The sequence below is a fragment of the Bos indicus genome, chromosome 26 (genome assembly GCF_029378745.1).
Source record: "Bos indicus isolate NIAB-ARS_2022 breed Sahiwal x Tharparkar chromosome 26, NIAB-ARS_B.indTharparkar_mat_pri_1.0, whole genome shotgun sequence".
NCBI classification, from domain to species: domain Eukaryota; kingdom Metazoa; phylum Chordata; class Mammalia; order Artiodactyla; family Bovidae; genus Bos; species Bos indicus.
This window is the reverse complement of record NC_091785.1, coordinates 34,215,515-34,232,219: the sequence shown is the minus strand read 5'-3', so window position 1 is coordinate 34,232,219 and position 16,705 is coordinate 34,215,515. Positions and strand designations below refer to the sequence as shown.

At 49.8% G+C, this 16,705-nt stretch overlaps 1 protein-coding gene across 5 annotated transcripts in view; it reads right to left on the bottom strand.

Annotated features, from left to right (window-relative positions):
- Positions 1-16,705, bottom strand: part of VWA2 (von Willebrand factor A domain containing 2) — a 51,284-nt gene that overhangs the window by 9,387 nt on the left and 25,192 nt on the right. For all 5 annotated transcript variants that reach the window (XM_070780882.1, XM_070780884.1, XM_070780883.1 and 2 more), the window contains 5 exons: positions 11,868-12,062; positions 7,623-7,756; positions 6,878-7,010; positions 3,507-3,562; positions 832-939 (listed from right to left, as the gene is read on the bottom strand). In XM_070780882.1, the coding sequence (XP_070636983.1) occupies positions 832-939; positions 3,507-3,562; positions 6,878-7,010; positions 7,623-7,756; positions 11,868-12,062 (626 nt within the window). The remainder of the gene's footprint in view (positions 1-831; positions 940-3,506; positions 3,563-6,877; positions 7,011-7,622; positions 7,757-11,867; positions 12,063-16,705) is intronic.

Sequence of the window (16,705 nt, the reverse complement as noted above, 5' to 3'; positions counted from 1 at the left end):
AAGGTTAGTGACCAGAGCCCATCACCGAATTAGACAGGGCTCCCCGGTTCCCACCCAGGGTCTTGCTCTCACCTCTTTTTCAAGAGAAAAATAGAATCTATACTCTTCCCCCACTATGGTTAGTGCTTCCTGTGTCCTGTTGGAGAAATCTTTGTCTACCCCCAAATCATGACAGTAGGCTCCTTATGTTTTCTTCCAGAAGCTTCACAGCTTTGCTCTCTACAGTTAAATCAACGATCCATCTGGAATTGATTTTTGTGTAACTTGTGAGGTAGGGGAATCAAGACATACTTTTTCCCAAATAAGTCTCCAATTGACCTAGCATGACAGTTTTTAAAAAGTTATTATTTAACAAGTCCCATCCTCTGTGTCAAGCACTGTGTTGAGCACTTTACGTACAGAATGTTATTGCAAACTCCCATAACCACAGGGCAGTAAAGTCAATTATAATCTTCACAGTTTTAAAATCAAGACAGGTCGAGGCTTCTCATTCCTCTTCTGCAAGAGGGGAGATGGGACACTGCTCAGAAGCATGAACCTGATGGGCTGGCTCCAGCCTACAGCTGGGCTCCCTGATGCCCACAGATCAAGCGGTGGCCATTCTAAAGCTAAGAAGCTAGGGGCCGTGTCCTACCCAACCCCCCCACCCAAGTTATACCCTGGAGCCCTCAGGGTTATCATCTGAGACATAAGCTCAGTGGTGTACTTCAAATGCACTAACTCCTGGGCCAGTTCCTACCTAGTGGCTAACAGGGTTGCAGACAAAGAGCAGGAGCCCGGACTCCACTGCCCTCCAATAACTGAAGTCTGGGAAGTCCCGGGCACACGTACCGCAGTTGGCTTCCCCTCCAAAGGCTGGTGGGCAGAGGCAGTGGTACCTGTCCGGTCCTTCTGGAACACACGTGCCTCCATTCTGGCAGGGCTGTGAGTCACAGGGGCCTACCAGAGAGATGCCTGTTAACAGCCTGGCACATCTGCCCAGAGATGGAAGGGCTTTGGCCACCCTGCCCCACCAGGGCCCAGCCCCTTCCTTTCCTGGGATGCACTAGGAAATTGGTCTTAACACCTGTAGCAAAGATGGGAAGGACAGCCAATGAGGGGTTAGGGTGTGGGAAGTAACAGATACTCAGTGGTGGGCTCAGTTAATGCTCTGTGTGAAGCACAGGCTCACTGCGGATCTGCCAATGCGATCTGGCTCTGATACTGGGAGCACATGTTATAGACTGAGTTATGTCCCCACACACACCCATTCATATATTGTTGTTGTTCAGTTACTAAGTCTTGTCTGACTGTTGTGAGCCCATGAACTGCAGCATGCCAGGTTTCCCTGTCCTTCACTATCTCCCAGAGTTTGTTCAAACTCATGTCTGTTGAGTCAGTAATGCCATCCAACCATCTCATCCTCTGTCACCTCCTTCTCCTCCTGCCTTCAATCTTTTCCAGCATCAGGGTCTTTTCCAATGAGTCCACTCTTAGTATCACGTAGCCAAAGTATTGGCGCTCCAGCTGAAGATGGTGAAGGATAGTGAAGATGGGGTGGTGAAGTTGAAGATTTTTTAAAACTATGAAGTTTTAAAACTGTAAAACTATGAAGATTTATTCATTCAGTCCTTCCAGTGAATATTCATATGTAGGATTCGACACCCCCAATACCTTAAAAATGTTAATATATTACTTAGTGGTCACATGATTGTAATTAAAGTGTATATTTTTGAAAGGTAGGAATTGAGAGTAACTGTTGGTGATGGACAGGGAGGCCTGGCGTGCTGCGATTCATGGGGTCACAAAGAGTAGGACACAACTGAGCAACTGATCTGATCTGATCTAATCTTGGGCACCCAGGCCTGCAGTCCTATCAGCTGGAGTCTCATGGAAACGACTGGGGGTTCATTAACAGTGCCAACAGTGGCCTTTAAATGAGCAACTATTATGGGTCAGGTACTGTGAAATTAAAAGACGCTTGCTCCTTGGAAGAAAAGTTATGACCAACCTAGACAGCATATTAAAAAGCAGAGATATTACTAACAAAGGTCCATCTAGTCAAAGCTGTGGTTTTTCCAGTGGTCATGTATGGATGTGAGAGTTGGACCATAAGGAAAGCTGAGCACTGAAGAATTGATGCTTTGAACTGTGGTGTTGGAGAAGACTCTTGAGAGTCCCTAGGACTGCAAGGAGATCCAACCAGTCCATCCTAAAGGAAATCAGTCCTGAATAGTCATTGGAAGGACTGATGTTGAAGCTGAAACTCCAAGACTTTGGCCACCTGATGCGAAGAACTGACTCCTTGGAAAAGACCCTGATACTGGAAAGATTGAAGGTGGGAGGAGAAGGGGACAACAGAGGATGAGATGTTGGATGGCGTCACTGACGCAATGGACATGAGTTTGAGTAGGCTCCGGGAGTTGGTGATGGACAGGGGAGCCTGGCATGCCACAGTCCATGGTGTTGCAGAGTCAGACACGACTAAGTGACTGAACTGAACTGAGCTGAGGGTTACACATGCATTATCTCATTTCACTGATACAACCAAATGAAGCAAGTACTGTGAAGCCTCATGTCACAGACAGGAAGCTGAAACTCAACAAATAGAAGTCACATGCTGAAGGTTAGCTACTTGGAAAGCGGCAGAGCTGGGACTCAAACCCAAATTATTCTGCTTTTGAAACCGCAAGTCCCTGACCTTTTATTTCTGAGTGGAAACAACCAGGCTTTCAGTTCCTGCCAGCTGTCAGAGGCCAGCCACCTTGGAACTTTAAAATAAGATGCCCAGCAGATCTCCTAACCCCAGGTAGGAAGAACCCTCCTGCCTGCACACAAGCCTCTGGCTCTTCAGGGGCCAGGCACCTGGCCTCATTAGGAGCAGCAAATCCACACAAGCACTGATGCCAAGACAACCAACTTTCATGCTCCTGCATCCGTGAGATGCTCTAGACCCCGGAGTGATGAGTAGGGAGGGCCCACTGGGGAGCCAGGCCGAATGATCCTAATGGGGTTGATAAGGCCTCCTGTTTGCTGGGGACTTTGTAACTGATGAAGCACTTGGGTGGACATCATCTACTGACTCTTCCCTAGGGGTCCATGTGTGGTACCCTCTACCATCCAGAGTAGGGAGACACGGAGTCCAGACGAGGGGCAAACATTGCCCTCATTTTACAGAGAAAGAAAGTAAGGCTCAGGTATCTTGCCCTGGGTTTGGTGCTAGATATGAAGTTTTCTGTTTGCAAAGCCAGGGGTCAGTGCATGCCCTGCTCAGCCTCATGTCAATGCAGAGTCCCAGTTAAGGAAGTAATTCCAAAGCTTCACTTCATTCTCAGTGAAAAGATACTGCTGAATGAGGGAAACATTGAGTATCACACAAGCATGTTGCTCTGCCCCTGAAATCCCCGTGCCTCTGCCCTGGAGCTGGGTCCAACCCTACTCACTGCCCCAGGAGTACAAATGCCCCTTTGGGAGCCAGCCTCGTCCCAGGGCAGAAAGAACAGGAGAATCAAAGAGGCAGACTGTACCTGGGCAGGTGGTCCTGTAGCAGGTGGTGGGGTGGGTGAAGAACACTCTCTTCCAGCTACGACCCAAGAAATCAAACAGTACAGATCAGAGGTTTAACAGGAAAGGTTATTTAAAATACTAAGAGCTGACATAAGATGCCAATGCAGAAGTGACTCAATAAACCTGTTTTTCCCCGATTCCACCCCAACTTTTGTCTGCACATGGAGTAGGAAATGTTTCAAACTACTCAAAGGCAATTAAAAAAATAATAATAATTTAAGCTGGCTATCCTGCCAGAAGTTAAGAGATGTCTGTGTTCGATACTCTGAGCTACATGAACAGCTTTCTTGGGGACAGCAGAATGAGTGGGGGGCAAGAAATACTGGGATTAGTCAACTGGATTCTGGCTGTGTGACCTCAGGCAAGTTACTTTCCTTCTCTGGTCCTCAGTCCCCTCTTCTCTATAGTAACTCTATTGGGTAGTTTTCAACTGTGTTCCTTGGAGCCTTGGTGGAGAGGGAACGGGACTGTTCATGGCTCCCCCAGTGCCACAGCCCTGCCCCCAACCCAAATGTGCTTTTTCTGGTCTGCAGGACAAGCGTCCATGCAAGCCTCTACTGTAGTTCAGGAGGGTGTGCAAACCACTGGCTGGTCTCAATGACCCCTGAGGCCGGTTTGGTTGCCAACCTTCTGTGGCAACACAGGGCCACCATTTCTGTGCTGGCTTCCATGCTCCATCCGTCCCCATCATTACATCAAGTCCTCAGCTATCTGAAGAGACAATAGCCTCTTTCAGGTGGAGAAGAGGGCTCAGAGGGCTGAATTAAGGGGCCCAAAGTCACACGGTTATCAAAACAGCAGAGTTGGGATCTGAACTCTGTCTCGGACTCCAAAGCCCACGCATCTTGCCCTCTGGGTCACCCCTCCCCAGTTCTCCTGACTCTGCAGGGTCACACACCAGCCAAGGCAAGAAGGGGTCCTTGTCCCTCAGGCAGGAAGCCCTCCCCTTGCTTGGCAGTAGCTCCACAATGGCCTCATCTCTAAGGAGATTCTCTCGGGGCCTTGGCAATAAAGTTCTCTAAAACTTTCCCAAGAAGGCTTCTCCCAGTGGGATCCCACCCCAGTGCTGCCCAGCTGAGGGACGGCTAATGGGGCTCATTGCTAGGGCAGGAGCTTACCTGAGGCCAAACATCCACTTGGGATAAAAGCCAAGTCAATTCTGAACTCAAGGGGTTGCTGAAGTCAAAATTCTGCCAAGCCACCAGCTCATTAAAGAGAACTCTTCTTCCCTTCTGTGTGTACTCCCCGTGACAACCTCATAAAACCACACATCCAAGCCCAGAAAGTTCCACGGGCCCTGCCCTCCCTACCCAGCCCAGCAGTGGGAGCCCATGCTACTGAGCAGACACTGTCTAGGCCTTTGCCTGGACCTGTCCTCAGCTTGCCGCCCCACCCCACCACCTGCCACCTCCCTCAGCTCTAGACTCAGATGCCACATTCTCTGCCTTCCCTGCCTACTGTAATTAAAAGTGCTCCCCACCCCAACCACCTATTCACCCTGCTCTGTCTCCCCACCCCCACATTCTCTCCCCAGCAGGCACTTGGCGTCACCTAAGAGCTCCTCTAGCTACTTACTGTGTTCACTGCTGCCTCTTGCTCAGGGGGGCAGATCTGTTTCTGAGATGCTCATGCAGATTCCCCAGGACTTGGGGCAGTGCTGAGAGCTCAGGAGAGCCTCTGCGAAGATTTCTTGAATGAAGGGCTTGATGAAAAGCCTATTATATGCATTATTCTAGAAGCCTTGATGTAATAACTCCTACATGCTCCAGACAAGTCCTCTGGGGTAGGTCCTATTCTCATTCCCTTCCTGAACATGGGAACAGACAGCAGAGGGTCCCAGCTCATTAATGGTGGTGTCCCCAGAGTCCGAGCACAAAGCCATTAAGTGTACTCTACCCACCAGCCTCTCCTGGGCCTCCCAACCTCTGGATGCCTCAGCCCCACTGCAACCTGGTTCTGACACCATTCAAGATTGTTGACGGACTTCCCCGGTGGTGCAGCAGTTGGGAATCTGCCTGCCAATGCAGGGGACACAGGTTCGATCCCCGGTCCGGGAAGATTCCACATGCCGCAGGGCAACTAAGCCCGGGCGCCACAGCTACTGAGCCCACGAGCGACAACTACTGAAGCTCATGCACCCTAGAGCCCCCGCTCTGCAACGAGAGCCGCCGCCGCAGTGGAGGCCCACACAAGGCGGCTGGAGAGGTGCCCCCACTTACAGCTAGAGAAAGCTCAGGCACAGCAGCAAAGACCCAGTGCAGCCATGAAGAAACACAACGATATAAAGACTTTATAATTATATGTAAAGGCTGTGCAAGCAGCCCCTTCTCCATGATGTGCAAGAAGCAAACAGGCCCCTCTCCAGCACTTGGGAGGCTCTCTCTGGACCAAGAGCACTGGGGGCAGTGACTGTGTCCACCTCCTTGTCACACACCGTCCGGCTCAGAGGGGCACTTAAACAGTTCACAAGAGAACAAAGAACTACCTCCATTCACTTGAAAGCTCAGGTTCAGAAGAGAGCCTAGAAATGGCCTCTGACAGCCCCATGCCCCACTTCCTCTGATCCACGTGCGGGGCACGGCCCTTCCCTGCCAGGGTGGTGTTTGGACTTGGCATTGGCCCAGCATGGCCCGTGCAGCTTCTCGGCTGTTCCATCTCATTGCTGTGTACATGCTCTGACCTCATCGCAGAGGCTAGGCCAAGGGGCAAGACGCAGCTGGTTCGAACGCTACCCTGGCTCTCTAGAAAGGACAGATGGGTCGGATCATGAATTGCTAACCAGGGGCCATACTGGAGGTGATCCAGATAAAGTGCCAAGGGACGGTCTGGGGAGTCTGCAGGGCAGTGGCCAGCAGGGGCTCTCGAATGCCTGAGCTCCTGTCCTGAAGAATCCAGCCTCCCCCACGACATCTACAACTGGAGTTCATCCAAGGATCTTATTTAAGCCTCTTGCTTTGCTCAGCCCCCATAAAGGTGGAAACTGGTACTCAGAGGAACCAAGTTACCAGACCACTATCCCACGTCCAAACTACTGCCCTATCTGACCAGTTTTTGGCTGACCCACCAGCCGTCCAGAATGGCTGTGACCTGCCCCACTCACCTACCCTGGGTGCCTGGCTGGTGGGTCTACAAGACTCTGACACTGAGTACCTGCGCCCCGCCTGTGTCCCTGAAACTCTGTCCCTGTCTCCCTCTCTGGTCTACTCCGATCCCCGTCATGGGCTCCACAGCCAAGGCCCCAGAGAGCCATTCTCTCTGCAGCCCACGAGCCCCTGGCCAACCCTGCCCAGGCCGAACCCTCGGGGTCTGACCTCAGACCTTAAGGACAAACCTGGAGAAGGGACAGAGGGCAGCCAGCACAGCATCAGTGCCCCGAGATCCTCTCCAGCACGGGGCGAGGCCAGCAAGTTCCCTGATCGTCTCCAGAGTCTTGCGTTCACAGGGGTGAGGCTGGACCTTGCAGTCTGTATCCACCATGCATGCCCAAGACAGGGAAGACAAAGTTAAGCCTCATTCCCTGTGGTCCCACTAACCCCTGCCCTCACTCCCTCTCAGCAGAGCACACAGCGGAGGGCCAGCCAGTCTCCGAGCATCTCCTCTGCACAGGCCCCGCCCCTCACAGCTCTCCCATCCTGTGCACACGTGTATCTTTCACACTACATATGTCACTCCAGCTCCCGGAGACCCTGACAAAGCTGACTATGCATACAGGGATCTCACCCCCAGATGAAGCCTCCCTGTGCTGACAGCGTGGGGAGCTGGCTCCTTCCTCCTCCCAAGCAGTAGACAGGCTCAGGGCCCACCCCCTCACATCGGGGTCCCAAGCCCCGAGCCTCTCGATCCCTCAAAGACAATCTCAGGATTCCCAGCCAAAACCCCCACAGGGCCTGACACAGGGAGGCTGGACAAAGCTGAGTGTCCCAGGGCTGAAGATGCTAGGTCCTATCCCTCTTCCCCTACTTCCCTAGGGAGCCTCCTGTGTCCTGACTTCTGGCCTTGGGGAACCCTCCCCACCCTCGCATCCCACTTCCATATGGGCAAGGCCACTCCTTCCCAGCTGGGAGGCCCTTACTCACCTGGAGAGGCGGTGGTGCAGATCGAGGAGCCGCTGAGGGTGCTGAAGAGGCCGTTGGTGGCGTCATCCACCTCCTCGGCCATCAGCACGTGCTGTTCCCTTGGCTCGCTGGCCAGTGAGTGCAGCTCCTCCCACCTGAGTCCCGGCCGCAGCAGAGAAGTCACAATGGCTCGTTGCCCCACGCTCACCCACCTCCTGCCCACCCATCTCCTAGACCCTGGGCTCTGTGTGGACAGCACCACCAGCCACCAAGGCAGGAGCCCCCTAGCTGCAACCTCATCCATCTAGGATGCAGGGAAGGTCTAGACGTGAACCACAGAAAGACAGGATGCTGAGCTGTGGGTAGTAATGTGTGCATGCTCCAGCAACCCACCAGTTTCCTCAGAGGAGAGCCTCCCACTGAACTGCCAGCTCTTATTTGAGACTCAGTCCTAACAGATCTAGTCATCCGGTTTTATAACTTTAGCTGATGAGAAAAATTTAACCAGAAAGGAAATGAAGGAAAGTGGTTTGTGGTTCTAGGTGATGCCAAGAGAAGCACACACAGGAACAACTAGTAATAGAAAAAATAATAATAATAATCCTGATGATTATAAACCATGGCCATAAGAACTCAGAGGCCAGCAATGCAAGGCCATGTAGAGATGGGAACTGGCATAGTTCAACAACCAGAGGGCACTGTCAGTGCCCAGAATAGAAATGATGGGTGGGACAATGACCCTAGGGCATGAAGAAGGGTTAAAGGATGTTGGAAAAACTCTGTCTTTAAGAAGAATAGGCAGTCAGTAACCCATTTAGAATCTTACCCATCAAAAAGTTCATCAAAATAGACCAAGGCTTGGCAATACAGCAAAACATTCATGGATCTCTAAATCACTTCATGTAAAACTCTGATTCTCCTCTGAAACCACAGAAACCAGCCATTTTATCCAGTACCTAGGACAGCGCCTGGCATGAAGGAGGGGCTTCTTAGTTCTAGATTTACAGTAGCTTTGACTGGGCAGCTCTGCTAGGCTCCACCCTTAGCTCTCCCAGCTCCCAAAGAGACCTTAAAAGCTCCCTGGGTAATCCAGATGCTCAGCCAGAGCTGAGAATCCTCAGAGAATGGGTTTAAAATACACTAAAGGCAGGCGGGGAGGGAAGAGTTTGAGCGGCATCAGTCTTTAATCTCACTACAGTGGTTCTCAGACTTTAGTGGTATCAGAATCACCGAGGACCAGAGAAAGCAGAGACTGAGGCTCCTTGCCCCAGAGTTTTGGATTCAATGAGGTGCGGCCCAAGTGCGTGGATTTCTAACAAGCTCTAAATGATGCTGATGCTGCTGGTCCAAGGAACACACCTGGAGAACCACTGGTCAACGGTGCTCCAACCTTCTACTAGGAGTGGGAGAAGGGGTTAGGTGGGCCTGAGAGCCCAGCAGGCTTCCTCGGAGGCTTCCTGTGTCTGCAAAACTCGGGTTCTCAAATCTGAGTGATACCCTGTCTCCTGAGCAACTGGCTTCTTAATTTCTCTGCACCAGGAATGCTCAAAGTATGGTCTGTGGCCCAGTACAGGTCCCTAAACTTCTCACCCTGATTCAGAATCTCATAAGCATAGATACCAAGCATTTATAAACTAACTGTATGGCAACTTGACAGAGCCATTTTTATGTCTGTTGGGTCAATTAATAAGAATTTGAGCTTCTATTTTGTCTTTGTCTTTATTTCATTTTTCTGGTAATTGTAATTTTTTTTAAGCATCAGGGCATAATCCATTAGGGAAAAAAACTGGACCTTCACCACATATAGTTTGAGAAGCGCTCCTCCAGCTAGCAGCTGGAGAAGAAAGCCCCAGAATGGGCCAGTGTTTCCACCTTGTGGGGAGTTCCATCCTCAATGATAGGCCTTGGGCAACTATTATTCGTAAGACACGGTTGGGCAGGAGGGTGGGCAGGGAGCCATAAAGCAACACCCTTCTCCTCTCTCAAGGGGTTTATGTTCCTTATATCTGGGAACACAGAAAGAGCCAGCCATAAGGCAGCTTGCGTTAGTACCAACTTACAACGACAGCAACACGGTGCTGGTGGCTGTCATCATTGCACCAGGACACGGCACAATCAGGACAGCCCCATGGTGCCCGCAACCTCAGTCTCCAACCTTCCTTTCTGACCTGCACTTGCTGGTCCTCGGAGGTCCTCTCACCCGACACTCGGGTGATCTTATTTAGGCTTTAAACACTATCTTCAGTCTCCGTCTCGATGCCTGTCCCTTCTCCTATGTGCCAGACTCTTCCATCCAACTCCCTACTCAGCCTCTCTACTGAGATGGCCAATATGAATCAGACCTGCCCTGTCTAGAACAGCATTCAATTTCCTTTCCCAGTCTTTCTCATGTCATTCATGCTGGGGCTCAAGCCAAAATCTTCTATTCTTCTCTCATACACCCACGTCTAACACACCAGTCACTCCACTGCTCCACCTTCCAAGCACAGCCTAGATCCAGCCATTCCTCGGCGGCTTACAGCTGCTGCCCTATGACAAACCACCATTAAACTGCACGTGAGCTGCTCCACCATCTCCTAGATTCCCCACTGCCCCTATCATCGCCTCTCTCGGTCCCATCAGTCTATTCTCCTCTTGGCAGTCCCTGTGATCTCCTAAAAATGTAAGCCAGTTCATGCAATTCTCCTGCTCAAAACCCTCCACAGACTTCCCACACTACTCATTACAACCTTCAGTCTCCACAATAACCCACAAAGTCTCCAGCCCAGATTCCTGCCCACCTCTTCCACCTTATTTCTTGTAATTCGCCCCTTGCCGGTTGGTCTCCAGCTGCTCTCTGGCTGTCTTGCTGTTTCTATAAGACACTCAGCTAGCTGCTGCCTCAGGGCCTTTGCACTTGCCATCTGCCTGCCTTGCCTGCTCTCTTTTGTTACTTGGAAGGCTTGTTCCTCACTTAAGTTTCTGCTCAAAAATCAACTCCTTGAGGGAGCCTTACCAGACTCCCCTTATCTAAAATAGCTATCCTCTTGGGAATTGCCTTACAGTCCAGTGTTAGGACTCAGCACTCTCACTGCTGGTTCAATCCCTGGTTGGGAAACTAAAATCCCAATAGCTGCATGGCACGACCTACCCCCCAAAAAATAGCTATCTTCTCTACTCCCATCATTTTGTAACCTCTTACCTACTTTATTTTTCTTCTCTGCATTTTATGTCCACCTGAAATTACTTATTTATTCACTCACTTGTTTGTTATCTAGTTCCTTTCCTAGAAGGAGTTCCATGAAGGCAAGGACTTTGTATAATATTATTGTCTCTGTATCCTGAGAACCTAGAATAGTGTCTGGCATGAGGAAGACAACCTATGTTTATTGAGAGAATAAGAAAAGTACAGTAGCCCTTCCAGATCCATAGGTTCCACACCCACAGATTCAGCTCACTGTGGCTCCTGAGCTATGTTTGTGATCCACAGATATGGGAGGGCTAAATAAAGGACTTGAACATCCGTGGACTGTGGTGTCCTGGGGTAGGGAGTTGGTTCTGGAATGACAGTACTAAAATTAGTAGAGATGTCTGTGTGCAGGCACAGTGCCAGGACCAGAGTCATTTCACTTGATACCCACAACTAGACCTTCATAGAGGTCATCTCCATTTCTAGGGCTGAGAATATACCACCCCCCTCTCACCAGGAAGGCAGATTTCAGCATCTGGAGAAACATGCTGGAGAAGAGGGGAGCCAGACACAGACTGGTCTCAGGTTCACCAGAACACTTTCTTGGATTATTCAACTTGAAACGGGAGAAATGAGCCTTCTGTCTCCACGGTGGACCTGGGAAGATGGGACCTGGGGTGCTGCCTGCACCCACAGTCCCAGCTTCCTGAGGAAGCCGGGCTGAGAGAAGAGCAGAGACAACTGGATGGGGGACAGAAAGAGTCTAAAAGGCAGCGAAATCCTCAACTCGTGCTGACCCCAAGAGAGCCCTGACCCACTGGTGCAGTTATATGAGTCCCTGCATTTCCATTTCTGCCCAGATACGTTGGAGTCAAGTTTCTGACCCTTGAAACCAAGTGTTCAGACTAAAGACAACGCAAACTCTCAGATTTCCAAAGAGTTGGAGTTCCCTGTGTGGTAGCAACAATACAGCAAAGTGAGGAAAAGACAGGTCCCCGAAGATCCAGGATGGTTTTCCCAGCTCCCCTCTCTGCCCATGGCCGTAAAGCCCTCCAGGCTGACCCAGAGGGCTGACCCAGCACAACCAAATCTCTTACCTCGGGAAGTGGATGCCCACGGAGAATACAGTGATGCCCCTCTGCTTGAGCTGTTTGGCGGGCAGGGCCACATGCCCTTGGGACCTCCCGTCAGTGATGATGATGAGGACCTGGGGCACAGAGGCATTTCTGCCCCCCGGGAATCCTTTGTGCAGAAGGTATTTCAGAGCAAGGCTTGTCTCTGTGCGCCCTCCTCTGAGCTCACCCAGAAGGAAAAAAAAGAAGAAAGAGCCAGAGATCCAGGGGTGAAGTTGGAATGAGAACCTGAGACAACAGCCACCTTCTCCCAGCAGAGGCTCAAAGGGATAATTCCCACATGATCTGTGCACTCTCTCACCATCTAAACCACAGTGATGGAGCTTCCCAGGTGGCACCAGTGGTAAAGAATCCGCCTGCCAATGCAGGAGATGCAAGAAATGTGGGTTTGATCCTTGGGTTGGGAAGATCCCCCTGGAGAAGGAAATGGCAACCCACTCCAGTATTCTTGTCTGGAGAATTCCACAGACAGAGGAGTCAGGTGGGCCACAGTCCATGGGGTCACAAAGAGTCAGACACAACTGAGCAACTGAGAACACACACAGTGTTAAATGCATATATTAAGGGGAAAAAAAGAGAGAGAGAGAAAGATCTAAACCACAGTGATGAAGAAAAATGAATTCTTCCCCTGGACTCAGCACTCAGCCTGCACATGTGCTGTATTATATAATAACGTTATTCATGTATGCATTTGCTTTCTCTCCCCATGGTGGCTCCAGGGCACGATTCTCATCATTTGTCTAACACCCACCTCCTATCTCCCCATCCCTGAACCATTCCCTTCTTGTTACAGCTCAACACGTCCTTGGGAAAGCAGGTAACTGAGCTTGGTAAGGATTTCTGAGCATGAATGGTGGGCCTTTGATGCAAGGGTCATTTTCAAGATCAAGCCTCTGTGTCTCACTTCCAGGTTCGGGGTTGGGCATTGGGAAGTTGAACTGTTTGACTATTTTCAGAGCAGGGCAGATGACTATGGTCCCATCTCATCAGGAGGCTAAGACTGTCCATTCCTCACAGTGCAGTTATGGAGACTGTTGGCTGAGCTTGGAATCCCAGCACAGAATCCCGACTAAATCTCACCATAGGAGGCTCATGCCCACATCCACAGAGGGTGAACTGCCAGCTCTGGGTGTCACCTAGGCAGAAAATAATGACTTACTGCAATAGATTTTGGGCAAAGCCTTTCAGTGGATGGTAATAGATGAGGAATCCCCTGCTCAAAGACCAGTAATACTAACTGCTAATATTTACTGTCCACCAAGCACCACTAAGAGTGTGTATAAAGGTGCTTGGCTCATGTAATTCTCACCATAGCTCTGAGACAGGTGAGTTCAGAGAAGGGCCTTAGCTAAAGTGACACAGTTCATGGGTGGTGGAGGCAGGACTTGAACCCGGAATTTCCAGAGTCCAAGTTCTTACCATCGCATTATACAACCTGCCTCTCCTCAGCTAGTGGAGGTCAGAACTGCAGTTTAAACCCAGTCAGGCTGATTTCTGGAGAAGGCAATGGAACCCCACTCCAGTATGGATGGAGGAGCCTGGTGGGCTCCAGTCCGTGGGGTCGCTAAGAGTTGGACACGACTGAGCAACTTCACTTTCACTTTTCACTTTCATGCATTAGAGAAGGAAATGGCAACCCACTCCAGTGTTCTTGCCTGGAGAATCCCAGGGATGGGGGAGCCTGGTGGGCTGCCGTCTATGGGGTCACGCAGGGTCGGACACGACTGAAGTGACTTGGCAGCAGCAGGCTGATTTCAAAGCCAACGGTCATTCCTTTGAGGGGGTTGGCAAATTAAAGCTTTGGGGCAAATGGGCACAGAAAATGAGTGCCCATTCATTTATGTACTATCTACACAGACCATGTGGCCAGCAGAGCATTACAATATTTACTGTATGGCTCTCTGATGAAAAGGTTTGCTGACCCTGACTCTGTACTACTGCCCAAACGGTCACAAAACACTTTTCTCACTGAAAGCCAGGAGCTCTCTGTGGCTTCCCCTGGTGGTGATTCCCACGAGCCTCTGGCTGTGATCCTGCAGCCTTACTTTCTCAGCCAGCCTGAGCTTTCTCTCCTGAAAATGTGCCCTTCTGTCATCCATCTAACCATCACTTCTTTTCCTGTTGGGTTTAGTACTTTGGGATCAGAAAAAAAGCACTTGTTCGCCAAAAACCCGTTCTCATTTCTCATACAGGTCTGCCTTCAGCCCCTCCAGCGTCAACTTTGTTCTTCCTTTTCAACCAGATTTTCAGAGTGGGTCTGGGCCCCCTCTTCAGAGTCACCAGCCTGTGGCCAGAGATAAATTAAATTTCAAGGACAGGAGGGCCCAGGTCACTACTCCATTGGCCTCTGTGGTGTCCACCCTCCAACATTGCTCAGCACACAAATGCCCGCACCAGTCACCCTCTCCTGCACCTGCCCTGCTGACTCCAGCCAACCAAGTTCAGGGGAGATTCCCAATGGCTTCTGACCCCCAGCAAGTGAGAACAAACCCCGCTGTCTCCACTTTCCTTATTTCTTGGAGCGTTCCTCACTGAGTCTGTTCTCAGCTCAGCAGCTGGCTCCAGAACTAGAGGTCTGAGTCCAGAATCTAATGTTTTGCTAATTTCTCTCCAATGGGACTAATCTAGGTAGAAAGTGAAGGTTCACAGATGGACTGCTGTTTATGAGACCAACGCACAGACTGATCAAGAACAAGGATCCAGATACTAAGACCTGTGGTATACTGACCAGCTAAACTCGGCAAAGTTACTCAGCCTGAGATTCCTGTTAAACTTGCTAAAGTAGGGAAAGTAACAGTACTGTGTGAGGGTTAAATGCCTCCTGGTACCTAGTAAGCACTCCATCAATGGTCATTATAATGACCACCTAGCAGTCTATTCCAAGAGGTTTATCTTTTGAGTTCATCTCAAATTCTAGCAAGCACGAAAGTCCCTCAGGCGACTTAATAATGTGGATTCTCAGATTCTACCCTCCCGGTGTGCAAACTGGTGGATGTGCAACCAGGCCCAAGAATCTACATTTTACACCCGCCTCCCTTCCCCCACCCGCCGTGATTCTGGTACACGTAGTGCATGGAACAGACTTCGAAAAATAATTCCTAAGAACGCTCGCTGTAGGCACAGGGATGTTGATCACAGGAGTTTTTGTTGGTGGTGGTTTTGGCAGTGGATAAAAATCCTGGAATCTAGCTAAATGTGTTCTTTTAGGGTAGTGGTTCTCAACCTTTTTTGGCACCAGGGACCAGTTTCGTGGAAGACAATTTTTCCATGGACCGAGGCTGGGGGGTGGGGAGATGGTTTCATGATGATTCTCATAAGGAGAATGCAATCTAGAACTCACATGCACAGTTCACAGTAGGGCTCACACTCCTGTGAGAATCTCTCGCACCTGATGATCTGACAGGAGTGGCTCTCAGGGGGTAATGTGAGTGACGGGGAGTGGCTGTAACTACAGATGAAGCTTGACCATCACTCACCTCCTGCTGTGTGGTCCAGTTCCTAACAGGCCACGGACGAGTACTTGTCCATGACCAGGGGTGGGGTGACCCTGTTATAGCGACTAATTTACTACATTATAACAGCCAAATTCACTGGTTTGTTATATAACCATAAAAGGGCTCAATGTGGGAAATAATGCAGTTTTATGAAAAAATACACACCAAATATTTTTTAAAGTTTTATAATTTTATCTATTCTAAAAACTATGTTTAAATGTTAATGTAGTTTGAAATAAGCCACAGCTGCTATAAAAGGCTTTGTGCTAAAGTAATGTAGTGAGGGCTATTTCTGTAGAGCTATTTAAACATACTACAACTCTGATAAAGCTACAGATGGGGTCCAAAAAAATTCAATCACAGAAAACTCAGAGTTGTGTAATTATGAAATTAATCAGATGATGGAACAGACTTGCACAGTCCCCCTGGCCAGAGATCTAAGCCTTTGGAGGCCAATTTCTGGCTGTGTTTTTTCTGATTTTAGGTTATCACGAGGTACAACATTGGAAGGTTTGCTTGTAATGTTTCCCAAAGTTATCACAAAATAGCAATAAGGTGATTGTCATAGTGGTTTCTTAGCCATTTCAAGACACACTTTTAGGGGACTGCCTTGGTCTGGAAAGGCAAGTGTTCTGGGTTTTGGGCATAGCTGTGCTCATCAGTCCAGAATTTCAAACTCCACTGAAGAAAAAGGGTAACGTGCCTTGGGGAGGTCATCACTCCAAGTCAGCCAACATTCCTCTGTTCTGAATAATAAGAGTGTCTCAACAGTGTCCTCAGTGACCCTGCAACCTTCGCCAAAAATCCAGTTACTGACTCTTGTCCTGGTTGGTCGTCTTACAGTTGTCCTGGGATACAGAAGTGCTAACTGTTCACATCCCCAAAGAGTTGACCTTGTTCAGACATGTAAAGAGGCATCTTTCTCCACCCCAGTGTCTTCACCTGGCACATTCTCAATGTGTCTCTGCATGTCATGGGTCATGAATGACAGCCCTTAGGTATGACTTTCAACACAGCTAACAAGAGGCTCAATTAAGTGTTAGGAGGAAGAGGCTGAGGAGAGGGCAGGGAGAGGTGAGAAAGGACGGTTCCATGGGGTCTATTGGATGAGCAGTGTGATTCTGTGGTCCTGGCCAAGTCTCCTGCTCCTTCTCAACCTCAGTATCCTCCTCCATAAAATAAGGGGCTGGGAGAGGTACAGAGTGACCTCTATAAAGTGCCGTTTGGTACCAGTCACTGCAACTGGCATAATTTTTCACATGAGAGCAGGGCTGAGTCATTTGAGTCCAAGTCCATCAACGACAACAA